Raw genomic sequence first — 18,995 nt, 5'->3', positions numbered from 1 at the left:
GTTACAGGGATTAACAAAGCCAGAGGCTGAAATGTAATCAAATTTGAACAGGTGAAATGGTTACACAGCAGACAGAATATTTCTGTGTGAATTAGCAACAGCATTTAGTTTTCTACTGTTGTTGTGACTGTGGGTTGTAGTACTTGTGAGGTCTGCTGAATTTCCATTAGTTTTCCTACCTTAACAGGTGCTTATCGGAGCTGGTTCATACTTGCTTTAAAATGGCACTCGCTACAAAACTGTATTTTTTTCTTCCTGTAAACTGAATAAAATTGTGCGAGTTTTTATGTCATTTCAAAAAATGGACTTGCTGAGTCTCACTCATTTGAAGGTAGATTTTCCTCCATTGGAATTAATTTAGTCAGTTTCTGAAGTCTCATCCTCTTGCCATTAAGGCTTTTCAGCATGTTAGCACTGGATATTTAAAGTCTTGTGCATAATTTCTTCATCATTCCCTCACTTAAAGTTCCTTAGCTTCATATAGCTCTTAGCTTACGTCCCATGAACACGAATAAGTTGTTTTGGAAGACTTTCTTCTTTTTTAAACAATGAAAGATGTAACAGGTCTAAACTGCTTTGTCCAAATAAAGGTGTGAAATAGAAAGTAAAATTAAATAGGAATAAGGTGAAACAAATATAATAGTTGAGCATTTCAGTCAACTGTGTTGAATGATCATAGAATATAACCATGGGTAGCCTGATGAAAGGCATAGAGTCACCTCAATATGCTTAAGTTTATAGGTGAATCTCTCATTAACACTAATGGTGCAACGAGCACCCTCCCTGTGCACTGAGAATAGAATATTCTTTTTAGATGGCAGATAATACAGTGATTGCTGCAGATCTTTTTGGAGGAATAATTCACTGTACCTTAACTTATCCCACAAAGCTCTGAGTGCTTCTGTAGCCCTAGTGAATTTATGTTTAATTAAGTGTAGTGTAAATTAAACAGTTCAGATAGGAGAGGCAGACCCCACAGAGAATGTGTAGATGATGTAGTAGATTGGTGCAGAGCTAGTTTACAGAAACTAAGCCACTCCACACTGGACAGGGGAAGATGGAAGGAAATAGTGAGAGAGGCATCAGACACCAATGGGCACTGAGCCCATGGTTTTCGATGCTGATGAATTTGTAAATTAAGAACCACCTTGGTGTGAGTAGTCCATATATGTGTTACTCAGACACTATTTATGGACATGCGATATAGTATGAGTGTGAAAATAATTTACAGATCAGGGATTCCTGTTGGAGCAGGATTTTTAAAATGTAATTTAATATACATATAATCTTTTGAAAAGTGTACTTCTTTTAGATCTGGATATATACTGAAAAAAATAAATTAGTCCTACTGTACTGGTATGTGTGTGGCCCTGCCCCATCACCACAATGTCTGAACACCTCACAGTCATTAATAGAGCTATACTTAAAATATGCTAGCAAAGAAAGTATTACTGTCATCCCTGTTTTAGCAATGGGAAGCAGGAAATCTGTGTCTGTACTTGCATTCCTCTTTCGAAAGAGGCATGCAAATGAAGGAAATGGAAAATGCAGATGAGGCACTTATTTACATATCTGGCGCCTCATTTGCATATTCTTCTTTTGAAAAGAAAAAAAGCAGTGTAGATGGGGGTCTTCTGAAAATAAGCCCCATCTTCCTGAAACAAAACAGGAAGAAGGGTTCTTTCGAAGATGGGGTTTACTTTCAAAAGAGCCCTGTCTACACTTCTTTTTTTCTTTCTAAAGAAGCTCTTTCAAAAGGAGAATATGCAAATGAGGTACCCAATATGTAAATCAGTGCCTCATTTTTATTTTCAATTTCCTTCATTTGCATGTCTTTTTTGAAAGAGGAATGCAAGTGTAGACACAGCTGATACGTGGAAGAATCAAGAATTGAAGTCAGATCACTTAAGGCTTCGTCCAATGAATTAATCACAAGACTATCCTCCTATGTTTTTCCCCTGAACATGTAGCCCATATAACTTTTAATAAAGGTATTCTGGGATACAGTGTGCAGTCCAAGTAGTTTGTCAAAAATGTTTTTTAAAAGTTGCCTCGTATTTCATTGTATCTCCCTTCAAAAACTGCAGTCGTGAATATGTAACCCAAAGCTATCATTAAACTATTGAAAAGAAAAAAAAACAAGAAAAATCAGTTTTATTTTTTGGTTGGTCAACACACCATCAAAAATAATTACAAAACTTATAAGGGAGCAGTCAAGCCATTTAGGCTCCTGTTGCAAATACATTTGCCCCTCTGTCTGAAATGTGAAGCTTGCAAAAACATGCTTGAGTAGCTTTGGAGTTCACCCAGTTTGGGGAAAACAGCACAGAATTTGTTGCCCTTAAAAATGGTTAATAACATTTGTTTCTGGAACCTCTTGATTGTGTTGAATCAATCAAGAACTACAACAAAGGAAGACAGTTGGCTTCTTTTTCTCAGTAGGGAAGACATTCAAGAAGCTTCTCGGAACATAATTAGCATTACTATTGCTTGACGGTCGGTGTGAGTGATGATAAGGCTTGAACTGGTACTGATGATGAAGATGTATACACCAACAATTCAGCATACTGTATTCTGATCTACACGTGTGGTAAAACTATACTCCGGTGCAAGTTAGCTTTACCTGTTGTTGAAATCAGTTGGTAGAAACAGATAATTTTCTGCTTGTAGACCAAACTTGGAGGGAAGTTCAAGCAAAGAAGAGGTGTGCTTTTTGTCAGCTGAAGTCAAAATATCCTTTTATGTTTGGGTCCAAAGTCCACTAAGTTCACTAGAAAGTCTTTGAATCCTATACACTTTTAAAAAAGCTTTTGGAGTACATGATAAGCCAACCTCTGATTTCATTCATGGAATGTGCTGAAGTGACTTCATACATTGACCAATGTACGTGGATGGAGCTGGTTAACAATTTTTTTCACAAGAATATTTTTTCATTTTAAAAAAGGGACATTTTTAAAAAAAAAATTCTCTCTGAAAAATTTTCAATCTTCTTGAAAGTTTTCATGAAATATTCTACTATATATTTAACTACAACTGTTTACCAAAAGTTTTATCGAAATTCTTAAGTAAAGCTTGCCTAAGTATCTGAGAAGATACTTCATATGCTAGGAGCTACAGAGGAGAGAAGGCTCTCGTGTCAATGTAGACAAGTTTGTACATTGATCAAGTTTTTATGTATCAGTCCTAGATGGGTTATCGAGTGAAGTCAATGAGATTGCTCCTGTTGACTTTAATGCAAGGATGATTATGCCTGTATCTTAGGAATTTGTGCAGTTGTGTCACTGTGCAACCTGAGAGTGTCAGAGGACCACCCTTGTGAAAAATATCTCTAAAAGGAAAGCGAGTATGAGATGGAGGAGAGGAAAGAATGAATTAGAAGCAGTAAAATGATTGCTTCTTTACTTAGAGATGGTAGAGCCACTTGAACTGTGAGTTGAAAAAAAATAATATAGTTCAGGGATTTAATAACTGATTATTATTTCATTTCCAACTGCAAATAGCCACCATGGCATTAAGTGCTTTAAAAAGGCAGGAAATTAATTATCCTAGGAGAAAAAACATGAAGATTGCACACAGAAAGCTGTAAAAGAACAAACAATTAAAGGTAATCAATACCATTGTTATTAGAAAACCTATGAGCATGACACTTCTCTTCAATTAGAGAAAAACTATATGTTACATTTGTCTCCTGCAAGCTGATCTTTGCTCACTTCAGCCTGTAATCTTGGTTTATCCTTTATTCAGAGACTTTGTTCCAGGTGTTTTTGAAGTGGTGCACTTCTTTTTAAAGGTTTCACCGGGAGAACAAACAGCAGTGAAGTCGAAGAACAAAGTGTTACTTCTGTCTTACATTTCTTCTTTTTCAAGTTTCATCTCATGTCTCTCCTCTTTCAGGAAGCTGATGGCAATAAAGTGATGTCTTCATTTGCCCCACACAACTCATCTACCTCACCCTTGAAGGCAGAAGAAGGTGGGCGTCAGAGTGGAGAGTCAATGTCCAACACAGCTCTAGGAACCCCTGAAAGGCGTAAAGGCAGCCTAGCAGATGTTGTAGATACCTTAAAGCAGAGGAAAATGGAAGAGCTCATAAAAAATGAGCCAGAAGGTAAGGCTGGGAAATGGACCAAAATTTCATTTTCTTTCCTCCAGGATCAGTAAGCTTTGGATATCCATCCATCTCCTGTTCTTGCTGCTGACAAAATGGAAGCGTGTGCTCTGTCTACACTAAGGATAATATTTACGAGTTTCCCATCGATTTCACCAAAACTGTTTAAGCTTTTTCCCCAGTTTTGCAGTACTCTGTTGTATATGGGCTAGCTGCCCAACCCCACCCCCCTCTGGGTATGATGTCCTCTAACCCAGCCCAGAAGCAGGTCTAATCAATGTGCTGATTACTACAATGGTAATAGCTCATCCCATCTACATTAGGGCTACTGACATTGCTAACACTAGTGAGCTGAAAACTTGATCTCAAGGATGGCAAACTTTTGGCAAAAATTCAGTTGTATAGACAGAACCAGTGGATGAAAGGCGCATTGTAGAATTTGGTAATCATGTATGGTTCTGGATTAAATGTGCCCTACAGCATAATCCTCTTATTTATCTATGGAACAGATACTGTGTGAACAGCTGTAATAAATGTTTCCCCTGTGCTGCTCTGGTAATTTATTATATCCCTTACATGCAGGGTTCACCTCTAGGAAGTGGTAGTTGAGTCTCTATGCCCTTTCTGCCCTGGGCTGCACTGCCAGAGATATGAGGCACCTGTCCCCAGGCACTAGCTATCAAAGTCCAGGAAGTCTCCAGACAGACTGTGTGGTCTCGCCCATGCTCTGCCTCCAGGCCTTGTTCTGTTTCCTGGTGGCACATTTCAGTTCAGTGGGCTGGCCCTTTTTCCCCATGGAACTATGCCCAGGGACTTCAGGTGGCCGGAGTTAAGCTCATATAGCCTGTCCATCCAGTGTTCGAGGCCAGAAGGGTACCTGCATGGCTTGCCCTCTCTGCAGTCTGAGTCTTCTGAAGGGTTGTCATCACATGGCGGGGGCTGGGCAGTATGTTGCTTACCTACCCCATGCTCTTGAGCTGGGGGGGAGGGGACCCCTGTGCCACCCACCTGCCAGTCCAGGGCTTGTGGGGTGGCTGCACTGGTGGAGCTGGGTGCATTCAAGTGCTCTGGTGGGGAGCTGGCAGCCACAGGTCAGGGTCCTCTGGGCTCTGGTCGGGAAGGAGGCAGGGGTCTCATGTAGAGGAAGAAGGGGTGGGCTGGGCTAGGGGCTAACCTCCTCCAGATCACAGTTCACCTCTGCCAACGCATCTGTTCTCTAAGAACTGATCCTAGAATAACAGCTCATTTCATATGGGCCATGGAGCAGCTTTCAGATGGGAAATATTTTCACTCACTATCAATGTGACTGTATTTAAACCAAAGGTGAAAGTTTCCATGTCTCTTTACAGTACCTTGAGCCATCCTTAAAATACCATTGTAACTGGTGGATTTTCAAGGCTCAGGGAGTTTGGTGCTCTGCCCATCCTTTTTCAGTGGTTTTTAAAAGTGGGGAAGCCCCACCCTCTGAACCACCCAAAAGCTATTTTGTGCTAGGCTGTGCATTGATTGTGCCTGTGAAGAATTTTTAGGATTACATTTGAAGGAAACTGGCTGACAAAAGAGCAAAGAGAAGTATAGTTACACTCTCGCATATATGTACACATGACATGACTGTAAATTAAGTCTTCTCCTCAGTGGGGCCCACAGTTAGATTCCACTGGAAAACAAATGCTTTGTTTAATAACCATTTTTAAAAGGCATTACATTTATTAAAACATTCTGGTTTGCTTTTACCACTGGCATTATAGCCAATGTCATGACCTTCCTTGTGCCTTGGAGTAGGAAAGAACTTCTTCAGCATGGCTATGTGAGGCAGGGAAGAAAAGAAGAGGCAACATTAGGGGATGGAGAAGAGAAGGAATTCTGGTCAACATATCAATACAGTGTTGAGTAGGAAGTTGTATTTGCTCCAGAGACTCCATTAAGGAAAGGCCACAGTTCGAGATGAGAATGGTTACAGCGCCTATGCATTTTCTCATCTCCACTAAAATGAAAATATATTGTACAAACAAAAGGTATACAGCTTTCTAAAAAGATTAGAGAGAGGAGTGAGACGGGAGCAACTGAACCTTGGGCTTTACGAATATATGCAACAGGAAATCTTTTCTTCCCTCTAGCAATTGTTCTATTGTCTTTCAAAGGCCATTAAAATGAACAGCAGGTTATGATGAAAATTTCATTAAGCCCTAGTTAAATTGTTATGAGGGTGCCATATTCATGTTTCTGTTTCCTCCCCATCCAGAAATAAAAAGAGAAAAGGTTGTTGTTTTGTTTACTCCTCTTTTCCTTAACAGCAAACTAACAGAAGTTCAGAAGTTAGAAGAGAATGGGAAATACGGAGCCAAACAAAAGGAGGCCATTGAGGTTAGCTGGCTAGGGACAAAAAATTAGACTTGCATAAGAGCATTAAAATGTAGTGAGGAGGGAATATGTCATCTCAGCAAGCCCTCCCCCCCACCCCCTTGCTCCAGTCAGCATGAATTTTTTTAAGTGGCTAATTAAATTTTTATCTTTGTGGGGTGTGGAAGGCAAAGCACTTTCAGCTGTTTTTAAAAAAAACCCTCCACAAACCAGTGTTATCTTTTTAAAAAATTAGCTTACCATTGCAACCACTTCCTGTGTTAACCCTTTCAGAAAGTCTTTTTGTTACTTTTATATTTCATTGATATATTCAGTGGTGTCTTAGCTGTGTATATTATCCTGCATCCCAGGATATTAGAGAGATAAAGTGAAGGGAGAATCTCTACTATTGGACATGTTATGATAAAAATGAATTCTTGATCCCAAGAAAAGCAGCTCCATGTAGCACAAAAGTATGTTTCTAAGGACAAGTTTATACTTACTGGGAGAGTGATGCGCTGGCAGAGGACCTTCCAGAGTTCGATTTAGTGCACCGAATAGGGCTGCACTAAGTTGAATGATCCCTGATACTCTTTGCAAAAGGGAAGTTGACAGGAGAAACTCTCACTGTGGGAATGGTGGAAAAAATCGATTTAAGATACATTGACTCCAGCTGCACAGTTCTTGTAGCTGGAGTTCCATATCTTAAATCGATTTTTTCCATATGGTAGATCTTGGGCAACACCATCCGAAGTTGATTCAATACAATATATTACCTTCCCCACCTTGCTTTACTAATGTTTTATTGACAGTGTTCAAGTGGGGAGATCTCAGGCATTGCTTGTTACTAGTCAAGTAGTTAACAATTCATGTTTTCTTCCTGGAGATGTGCTACAATTGGCAATCTCTAATAATACTTGCAGATAATGACCTGAGATGCTGTATGTCTCAGTACAAAATTTTAATCCTGAAATACAAGACTTTGCACAATGAAGCTGTGATCTTAGCTGAGCATGGTTGTAATAATATTCAAAGTAATCATTTATAATAAATGATTATACCTATTTTTTTTCCTCTGGGAAGAAAAACAATTGTGTAAGTGATAGTTTAAATCAAATTGCTTCCTTTAATCTTCTTGAGTCCACACATGAACTAGATTTCTATTTCTTTGTATATCCATTCTGTTTTTTGAATATATGTTTTGAATAACTGAAGAAAAAGCACAATAGAAATAGTCAGAGAATGAAGTATGAGCAGATTCAGTTTAGTTAATTTATACCAGGACAAATGAAACCTTCAAAAGAATTCTGGTGAAGACTTTTGGCCAGCTGTTGTGTGTCTGGTGATTAACATTAAATGACATTTAATATCACCTAATACTGAAGTTTGATAGAGCTCCCACCTTACAGCTGCTTGACACAAATCTGCAGGTCATGTCTTTGTGGCATATGATGTCCTGAAATTAACATCGCAATGTGGGGACATAATGGTATGTGATAGTGTATTCTTTGTGATGCTGATCTGGTGTGATTCATTATCTTTGTATTGAGCAACCCCCAAAATAGTTGTTCAGTTCCTGGAATGTTTAGCATTTTAAGGTTGCTGGATGTGGATTGCCAATTGCTCCTTCAAAATTGGGGCAATTCACAAATACTGGATGGGTGGGAGCTTTAGAGTCTGATCTAAACCCAATTAAAGACACTGAAAAGTATTTGCTGGTTCAGGTTCTGTATACCCTTCAAATTATACGGATTCTAATGATTTTACCAGATGTATTACAGTGTGGCTACATCTACACATGCATGCTACATCGAAATAAGCTATTTTGATGAATAGCGTCTACACGTCCTCCAGGGCTGGCAACATCGATGTTCAACGTCGACGTTGGGCAGCACCACATCGAAATAGGCTCTGCGAGGGAACGTCTACACACCAAAGTAGCACACATCGAAATAAGGGTGCCAGGAACAGCTGCAGACAGGGTCACAGGGCGGACTCAACAGCAAGCCGCTCCCTTAAAGGGCCCCTCCCAGACACACTTGCACTAAACAGCCCAAGATACACAGAGCCGACAACTAGTTGCAGACCCTGTGCATGCAGCATGGATCCCCAGCTGCAGCGGCAGCAGCCAGAAGCCCTGGGCTAAGGGCTGCTGCACACGGTGACCATAGAGCCCTGCAAGGGCTGGAGAGAGAGCGTCTCTCAACCCCTCAGCTGGTGGCCACCATGGAGGACCCCGCTATTTCGATGTTGCGGGACGTGGATCGTCTACATGTTCCGTACTTTGAAGTTGAACGTCGAAGTAGGGCGCTATTCCCATCCCCTCATGGGGTTAGCGACTTCGACGTCTCGCCGCCTAAAGTCGAAGTTAACTTCGAAATAGCGCCCAACACGTGTAGACGTGACGGGCGCTATTTCGAAGTTGGCGCCGCTACTTCGAAGTAGCGTGCACGTGTAGACGTGGCCTGTGCGTGTTGTGGTGGATCAGGTAGTATCATTCCTTTTAAGAAAATACTTTGTGGCTAGAGATGGATGTGTAGATATTATGGTGCAATGTTGATATGTAGAATGTTTGCACTTGTCAAAGTCCCCCCTTGGATGGTTGGCTTGCTCTTTCTTTCTACCACAGGTATACCGATTGTGCGGGGGAGGGGTGGGGGGGAGTTTGAGACAGAAAGAAAGAAAGAGAGAGATTTCCACTTGGTTCTAAATCTCGCATCCATTGTTTATAAGTTTTTGAGGCTGGCTTGACTTTCGTAAGCATCCAGTGGAGAATGATGCATTTTGTCATATGGGCATGGACATTTTAGCATATATAAAATCTGTGGAATTTTACTGATCATTGATGCACTGTGCATTTTTTTCCTTCTCAAATTCTGCAGAAAATCCTCATACACTGTTTTAGCATTCAGGTCCCCAAAGGCATAAACCTATTACCAAAGTCACACAATGTTATTTTATATGAAACATTCCATCCTTTTCTAACTTAGACTTCAGAAGAGGAGTCAGTCCCTTTTTATTTCTGGTGTACAATAATGAAGATAATGGAGTGGGTTTGGAGAAGCCTTATATACTGTGACAGACCTCAAGCCCCCACCCGGAGGGTCATCTATCGACCATGGGATTCCTTTTGCAGCTAAAAATTATTAGGGGAATGAGATACAGGCATGTTTTTTTTTCTGTTTTCTTAAGGCATCAGAGGATGGCAGAGACTCTCTGTCTGTCTGTTCTCTTCTGTCATAGAAATGAAATAGAAATCTCTTTGAAGTCACTGAGCTTGACACAAGTTCATGAAAAGCAAAGACCAAAGCACTTAGGTTTTTCTTGCACTATTAATGGGATTGGATTGCAGCATTTTAATTTATGGCCCTGCATTTGTGGAAAATTAAATGCTTTAAATACGTGGTCGCCTTTTCTCTAAATTCATAGTTGGGCTTTTGAAAAAAAAAGAAGTCAAAAACACAACACCAAAGACATATTTTTAGCAATAGGCTACAGCTCTGTTCTAATGTTTACAGCTAAGAAACTTGTTAAGAATTATTCTTCTTTGAGTATTCTTCTTCTCATCAGTTTTGGTTTATGGCAGTTTTCTGTATTATCTCTCTGAGGACTGCCTCTGGGCTATGTGTGAAAAGGTATTTCCTTTACAGTAGTGTTCCCCTGGATACCTGAACATATAACACCAAAGAGATGTGTGTGTGTGCACTCACATGTGTGTGCACATGCACACACACTTATCCCTCTGCATGGCCCCTGATCTATTCATACTGAAATCCCTCTTACGTTTTCTTCTGCTGTGATGGTGAAATGTGTTGGTTTTGTAGAGAAATAGACTGCATGTTGTTGTTTCCCTTAGCACCTTATGGCTGTCTGTCTCTTTGTTCATAGCTCCTCATAGGAAGGATCATTCTTTTGAGTGTTTAGGAAACATCCATCATGTTGTAGATGCTATTGTAAATGAGTACAAAGAAATAAATATGTTGTATGTATATGGTTAGAGGGTCACTAGGTCACACGTTTGTAGGGATTTAATAGGCATTGTGAACAGTCTTATCTATTAATGTGTGCATTACACTGCTATATTTAATATTTTCTGAGAAAGAAAGTGACAAAAAGGCCCCTTGAGTATAATTTTTGTCTACTAAGCATCCCCTAAAGGCTATTTGCATTTGATGTTTAACTTTACATTATAAATCACAACACCTGTTCTTGTAGTAATTGAAATGGATGGTGTTTAAGAAGCTCTCTCATCTGTAAAAGTGAACCATGTTGGATTCAGGCTGTCTAGCTGAAATATGAACTGAGGATATCCCCTAATTTTATCAAACTTTTAATCATTTCTTATAAAGAAATCAAGAGGTCCTCCTTTCCTTAAGCCATAGACTCCAAAGCAGCCCAGCGATGGGCACAAGAAGCAAGGCCTTTGAAAATCAGACTCTTGTTTTTAAATCACATCTGATGAAGTGGAAACATAATAAAGTGAGCAGATCCTGGAGAAAAGCCTAGGGATACTCTAATTGGCTGAGGTTTCAGTTTCTTTTGTTTGGTTTCTCACTGTCCTTTTGACAAAGTACATATGGAAGAGGCTTTGTAATGCTGTTCTAGTAAAGGACAAACAAGGGTACCTTTCAACTGAGTACTTTTAAGTTTTGTTCCTCACACTCCTGCTGCTGTAGAATGATACTCCAAGTGCATTGTGGTTTACATGTTCATGTATGCAGTCTGTCACCAGAAAAAAGTGTCTCTTCTTGTAGAGCAAGCCAGCATCTAATCTTCATGCCCCTCTTTCAAAGACATTGCCATATGGAAATGTGCACTCACACAACTGAGGAGCGGGGGAAAAGTTTATGACAAAGCCTGTGTGAAAAGAAGCCCTTATATGCTGCGGTGTCTGAAATCTTCATTAACAAGTACTTTAACTTTAGAACACAGGTAGCCTGGTTTGAAGCCCTGCCAACTCTTACTCACTCAAAGTGAAGTTTGTTCATTTGTCATCTTCAGTTTTTAAGTGTGTTCCTTGCTAATAGTTTAGCTCGGTAGTTGTGCTTGGTTTCAATGGGTGTTTTCAAAATTTGCTTAGATTCTCTTCCAGACCTCTCTTGCTTAGATCCTCAAAGGTTCGTAGCTTTTGGATTTCTTGTTTTCTTGCTCGACAAAGGCATCTAAGATGCTGAAATAGCATCTTAAATGTACAAGAAAGCACTATGGTTGAGTGAGATTCTAGTTTGGCTTGGAACTTTTTTTTCTTGGGGAGGTGATAGTCCCTTCCTTCTCCCTATTTTAGGATGAAAGTTTACTTTTATGGGTCACATAATTAAGATTTCTTTCGAAAACATACTTGTTCCACAAAAAGGAACAGACAACAACAATGACAGAGGCCTTCATTTATCTCTTCCAATCTTGAACAATGAAATATAACAAAGTTTAACTGAAACCAACTTAACAGTTCTGTATCCTAGCTCCATGAGGTCCCTGGATTATACCCCCACTCCATTTTTTAAACGTAGATTCCAAGGCCAGAACAGACCATCAACTTTCTGTCCAACACAGACCATACAACTTCTCCCAAAATAATTCCTAGAGGGCACAAGTTTTTGAAAAACATCAAGTCTTGGTTTAAAAATTGTCAGTGATGATCACTGCAGTATGACCCTTTGGTAAAATGTTCCAGTGGTTAATTACCATCACCACTGAAAATGGACATCCTATTTCCAGGCTGAATTTGTCTAGCTTCAACTTCCAGCCATTGGATTGTGTTGTGCCTTTGTCTGTCAAAGTGAAGTGCCCGCTATTAAATATTTATTTAAATGTCTCTGGTGCCGCAAAATGTTTCAGCTAATTGAGTTGCAGTCTGTTTTCCTTTCATATTTTTTGGCAAAGCCATCAGCTTCCTGAGCTTTATTTTCAATACGTGGATCACTGTCGAAAAAGCCTCTGACCCAGCCTGTTAATATACAAATATACATGAGGGAGTATGCCAGTTCTTTTTGTGTGTTTGTGTGCCACAGCTTTTGGGGGATGTCATTTATTCAAGAGTGAAGAGCTAGCCACCTGTTTCTCAGGCCTCTTGTCCCTCATTTTAAAGGTTCAAGCCCTTGCTGAATAGTAACATTGTAATCTGGGCAGCATGCACAACATTTATCTGAAACCTATTTGTCAAACTAACAGGGCTTGGATTTCTTTTTTCCTCTCTCTTCTTCCTTACCCCAGAGGCACTTGTCATGACCGTGCATATTAAAATTAATCAGCCCTCCCAGGCCTGTGTGGTTTAATGTGAAGAAGTGGATATCAAGCATTTGCCCTAATTAAATAGGCCTGCTTGGTTTTGTTCTAGTGGGTACTTGGTCCCTTTTTAATAAGAACTGCTTATGGAGGAGGCACGGCCAGTACTAGAGTTAGTGGAGAGCTCACTTCAAAGTTTTCTTTACCACCTGCTCCCAGAATACCAAGACCTGAAGAGCTCCCAACGTTCGTTCTTAACTACACTATTTGTGGAAAATAAGTGAAGGGAAATTTGGCCAAGTGAGGGAGAGTGTGATTGGGGAAGGAGAGACTAGAAGCTGGGATGAGCATGTGGACTGGGTTTTTGAAGTTGATTAAGATGGCCTAACATACTCTCTGATTAGCTTTGTATACCATTCTGTGCTACGAGTTATTCACAAGGCTGTCTCCTGTCTTCCAGAATCACACGACTGTCTCTCCTATGGCAATGGCTGGGGATTCAAGGCAACTCCTACTTGCCTTTGTTAATGAAGTAGTCTGGTAAAAACACTCTAAGTTTGAAGCTGTTGGTTATATTTATTATGAGTTATCTAGTTTTTAACTTTGATCTCATTTCAGCGTTGTTTGTATGTTGCCATTTTGGAAAAGGTATTTTACATAATGTACCCATCTCCAGTGATATACACAAGCTGGGATTGGAGGTATTTCATTTCTGCGATGACTAATTATTGCATTATGTTATTTGTGTTACTGCAGAGAAAACCGTGGTGGTGGTGGTGTGTGTGTGTGTGCGTGCACGCATATGTGTGTGTGTGTGTCTGAGAGAAGGCGATAATGTGCAGATAGGCAAGCTGAGGAGCATGAATCAGAATCAAAGTAAAATAAATCTGAAAAAAGTGCCTGTGATATTTTTTTATTGGTTTCTACATTTGATGACCTGATGCTGGGAGAATCGCACGTCACCATTTTTTGCTGAAGTATGGCTATGGGCACCTGAAATCAGTGGCAAACACACATGACTCTGAAGGCAGGATTTGTTACACAATATTTTAGACGTACTGAAAAAACTTTCAGACTTCATTTTTACCTACAGGTTGGAATTTCTGTATTTCAGACTTCCATCACAAAAATTTACAGGAACACACGGTTTCTATTTTAAAATGGACTTCTCCACATTTTTTCAGTTTGTGTGTCAGCCAGGCCTACACTCTTTCAACAGCAGTAGCCAATAACTAATGCTCTAAAGAAACTAGAATTGACAGTCATTACACCCTTCAGAATTTGTTTTTGCTTCCTTATACAAATTGCTGCAATCCACTACACAGGTAAATCTTTTCATATCTGTTTTCCTGATAGCAAACTCTGCTGAAATATAACCCAGCAGGTATCAAGAGACAGCCTTGATTTCACAAAGTAGTGGACATCTGTGCACTAACTCATATTGCCATCTTTTTAAAAAAAATACTGTTATTGTTGTTGCTGTTTTATTTTATTGAGAACTTTGGCATAACCCAAACATAAAGAACCATATTGACACTGCCAAGCATCTGTCTGGTGCTTGACAGCATCATAGAAACCCTTCCACTGTTTCATCTAGGTTGCTATTGGTTATTTAACAACACAATACAAACTGTGCAGTGTGGGTGTATATGAAATGGAAAGAAAAGGTTGGGGAGGGTGGGGAAGGAGCCTTGCACAAGTAAATACATCTTTCATCATACCTTTTGTTTGGTCTGTTTACTGTGAGCTAGTCAATATTCAATAGAAGTTGTTTGACAGTTCTGCAGAAGGGTGAGGAACCTTTTCTTGAACCTTTATCCTTCAGCCTTTGTCTTGGTACAAAAAGTTTTCTGGTCACTGTTTTTCTTTTGTTGTCACCTGGCTGTTGTTGAGGGTTTTTGTTGTTGCTGATGTGACAGATGCACATATTTATGAAACACAACTTATGAGCAAATAACTCTTTCAAATAAAATGGACATCTAGAGATCTAATATGTAAGGTTAACTGTGACGTGCATCTGAGGTAGCGCAGTTCTTTCATACTTGATTTTTTTTAGTTTATTTAATCAAAGAAGGAAAGTGGAGAATGACAGAACAGAAAATCATTCTTTGCTTCCTGCTAAATAATGTGCTGTTAGGGCTTGTGCAACTCTGCAAGGCTTTCTGAAATGTTTAGCCTCGATTTAATTCGTATTTAAGATCTCCCTTCCCAGCACATTAATATAATGTCAATGTAGAATGCATTGCATAGTGTAATTACTGAAGAGAGCAGTAGTTGGGAAAACAGACGGTAATTGAACACATGGCTGTTTATTACAACAGGACAGTGCTCCTACGCTGGTATTTAGGGCATTAATAGGGAAGAATTGATTTGTTGTTTTAAGATGAATTCAATCACTGTTGCTTAGGCCTTTGTTTGTTCAGGCCAAGTTATGCTTTGTTTGTATAATGTGCCCAAGAGGTTTACACACCACAGCCTAGCGTTAGTCATGCAAAGGGCTTGGGAGCAGAAAGCCATTTAAATGAACAAAGGACATTTTTCTTTTTTGGTTCTGTTTATCTTCCTTTCTAGTTTTGTTACCCTCTAATCTCATACCTCCCTCTCTTGCCCTCCCCTCCCCCTTCCCTTCCCTAGCATTTTTGATCAGTGCAAAGTTCCCTTTTCTTTTCCAATTGAGGAATGGAACCTTGATTGACAGGTGGCAATGTTGGAGCAAAACAATGTAAATAGGAGTGGTTGCTCCTATGTCTGTACAAGAAAGAAGTGTGTATTTTGGCGGGGCGGGGGAAGGGGGAACCTGCTCAACTTCGGAGGAAATGATTAATTTAAAAGCATGCAGAGCTTATATTAGATGTGCCAATGCATGTTTCAACAATGCTGTGTTTTATAGGGGAAACCACACTTTTTGTCATTCTTACTGGATTCTACTTTAGTTAGGCCTCTGATAGTCCAAATCCTGTGCATTAATTAGCCTCCTGCCCTTTTCTTCCGGTTACTGGTGTGAATCTGAGACAGAGGACCATATAACTGAAGCTGAAAATTCGTAGCCTCCCCGTTGTGAACAGTATGGCTTACATGTCGATTCATTTTGCTTGAGAGATGTCTTATCTCGATGTATGTCTTAGGGGGAGAGAGGTAAATAAGCAGTTAAAAACAATATCATGTGACAGTTCTGCCTTTGGATGCATGATCACAGCTCTCATTGGCTATGTCTACACTAGCCAAAAACTTTGAAATGGCCATGCAAATGGCCATTTCGAAGTGTACTAATGAAGCACTGAAATAAATATTCAGCGCCTCATTAGCATGCAGGCGGCCGCAGCACTTCTAAATTGATGCGGCTCACCGCCGCGCAGCTCGTCCAGACGGGGCTCCTTTTTGAAAGGACCCCATCTACTTCGAAGTCTCCTTATTCCCATCTGCTCACAGGAATAAGGGGACTTTGAAGTAGCCAGAGTCCTTTCGAAAAGGAGCCCCGTCTGGACGAGCCACGCAGCTGCAAGCCGCGTCAATTTCGAAGTGCCACAGCCGCCCGCATGCTAACGAGGTGCTGAATATGTATGGCCATTTCGATGTTTTTGGCTAGTGTAGACACAGCCATTGACTTCAGTGGAAGTCAGACAGTATTTGTCCTAGTTCAGGGTCCGAGGAAGAGTTTGAAATGTGGTGATGGTGGTGGGTTTTTTTAATGCCTCTGTGACCAGTTTTCCCAAAGTTATTACTATAACTCTTAAGAGAATGACAAGGATAGCATATTTGATTAATAAATAGGAAGTCAGAAATTTTGTGGATGGTGTGACATCTGTTCTATGATTATAATGCAAGCTACTTGGGTAGGATCTGAGACCCCCTTAGATTGGTCCTTTGAAGTTCCTCTTCTAACAGCTGTTAGCATTAAGAGAGAGAACTAAAGATTTGTAACACAGAGAGAGAGTTCTCATGCAGAACCAGCAATTTAATGCATGACTATTGTAAAACTTGGAGCGGGATGTGAAGTTTACTAGCCACCTCATTCATTTTAGCCCAAAATAATTGAATTGCTAAAGTTCTAAATAATCTGCAGCACACTAAATGACAGCCACATTTGGTTTGTCTTTGTATTGCACCTAGCAAAATGGGGTCCTCGGCTGGGACTAGGACACTGAGGTTCTGTGTAGATTGCCGAGAACTGTTGGCAAAAGATACACAAATGCATTGCACAATTTGCATATCTTTTGCAACACATTTGTCTATCTTTTGTTGACAGTTCTGTTGGGAGAGTCTTTTCCGACATTTGGCCCCCCAACATGGGGCCAAATGTCAGAAAAATCCCCTCTGTCGAGACATCCCTTCTTCTTTGTGGAACAAGATGTACGGGGATGTTGACAGAATGCTACCGACCAGCAGATCTCTTCTGACAGATCTGCAGTCTGGACACACACTCTGTTAAAAAAACTTCTGTTGACAGAAGTTTTGTCAACAGAAGCCTGCAGTCTAGATGTAGCCTTAGGCTTTAATATAATACATACAATAGTATTGCTACCTCTATTACTGCTAAATGATAAAAAGCATCAAAGTCTGGGAATGCTTTCTTCATGCTTGCAGTCACAGGCAAGTGGTTCTGTGTGAAATATACCACTTGACCGTGACCCTTAAATCTTTCTTAAATATTCAGGAGATGTTGTTCCTGAGGCTCAGTTGGTCTGTTTGACTCTGGTGATTTCTTTCACATTGATCAAAGAGGCAATCAGTATATCCCTATGCACATTAGAAAGAATCACCATGGCTTAAGCAGCTAAACACGTGCAATTCTTAAATTATTTCTGGTACCTAAGTCCTTATCACAACTTGAAGAGATTACCAAAGACTGACCTGTTTTTCTGCTCTGTTTTGAATTCTAGATTAATCATGTGTTTTAAACAATCTGTTTCTAAGGACAATATTTTGAGGACAAATGAAAGATTCTTTAGGAGGGAAAGATCTTTAAGTTGTGTGTATATACAGTCACACGCCAAAGAAATATATACATAATCTTTGGTCTTTTACTCTAGAGCTCTTGCACCCCTGTGCACGTAAGAAATGTCCCACCCAAATAACTAATCATTTCCCTTCCCATAGGAAGGAATCACAAAAATAAAAAGGTAAAAATATTTGTGCAATAGTAACAATTGTGCATTCATCCAGAGCTGCTAGTGTCACTGTCTTTTTCTCCCTCTCTTCCTTATTTAACTCTCACCCAAGTATAAAGAGGGATCGTATGCTTTTGCTAGTATGTTCATACTCTAAGCTTAACTAAAACTATATTTTCTACCTACCTACCTATCTTCCTACCTACCTGACATCAGGGTCTGGCTAATAATTTTCAGCTGCTACAATTATGTATTCCATACGAAGTGCATTCAACTTTAATAAGCAAGGCAATTTAACTAAATATGGAGACATTCCACTTGAATTTAGTTGGTTTTAGTTGTCTTTATTTATGCCTGTCTCCTTGCTGTGTCATCCAACTGATCTGCAGCTTCTATGAAGCTTTTGGAGTATAGGATTGGCCTCCAGACACATTGTCTATTCCCACTACCATTGAACCAAACCATTCTCTCTCACCACTATAGTTAATACACCGCGCTGAGAGAGAGGAGCTGTGTCAATGGGAGGTGCTCTCCCATCAACATAGTGCTGTCTACACAGGGGGCTAAACTGGTATAACTATGTCACTTAGCAGTGTGAATGTCTCAACCCCCTGAGCAATGTAGTTATACTGACCTGTTCCACTGTTAGACCTCACCTAATTCTATTAGCTTGTAACCATAATAGGATCTTATCTTCTTTATTGGCCAGCTACTAGCCATTTATTTTCTCCCCACTTTTCCCTTAATTCTACAATATTGAAATATACTCAAGGCTATTGGAAAAAAAAAAGACCAGCAATATTGTAGATGTTGTCTCATGTTACTGAAGTCTGCACAGCAGATTAGCCAGCTACTTCACAGGTATACTCCCTATTTATTTTTAGAGCAATTTTGTTCTGAAAATGATGACTCTAGATTGTGAAGTGTTATCAGTAAGAAAGGCAATATGGACTGTAGCACTGCAAGCTTCCACTATGCTGTCTCAGTCCATGAAATAGACTGCTGTGAAGTGTGAGGGTAAATCTACTTCACCCTTTCCTTTTTTCTCAGATAATATTCATGGCATTGTTGCCTATTAAGTTATAATAGTGACTCTTGTGAAGCAAACATTTTTGCAGTTGGACGTAAACTGAGTTTCCCAGTCATCACTCTGCTGTTGGTTTTGTTTTTTTTGTTTTTGTTTTTAAAGGACAAAAAATGGAATGTAGTGCAAGGATTTT

General features: G+C 39.8%; 1 protein-coding gene across 7 annotated transcripts in view; it reads left to right on the top strand.

Moving 5' to 3' along the window:
- Window positions 1-18,995, top strand: part of SOX5 (SRY-box transcription factor 5) — a 422,924-nt gene that overhangs the window by 96,209 nt on the left and 307,720 nt on the right. For all 7 annotated transcript variants that reach the window (XM_075004792.1, XM_075004831.1, XM_075004821.1 and 4 more), the window contains exon 3: window positions 3,895-4,105. In XM_075004792.1, the coding sequence (XP_074860893.1) occupies window positions 3,895-4,105 (211 nt within the window). The remainder of the gene's footprint in view (window positions 1-3,894; window positions 4,106-18,995) is intronic.

Source organism: Carettochelys insculpta, chromosome 1 (assembly GCF_033958435.1).
Source record: "Carettochelys insculpta isolate YL-2023 chromosome 1, ASM3395843v1, whole genome shotgun sequence".
Lineage (NCBI taxonomy): Eukaryota > Metazoa > Chordata > Testudines > Carettochelyidae > Carettochelys > Carettochelys insculpta.
The sequence above is the reverse complement of the archived record's forward strand: the minus strand, read 5'-3'. Positions and strand labels throughout refer to the sequence as shown.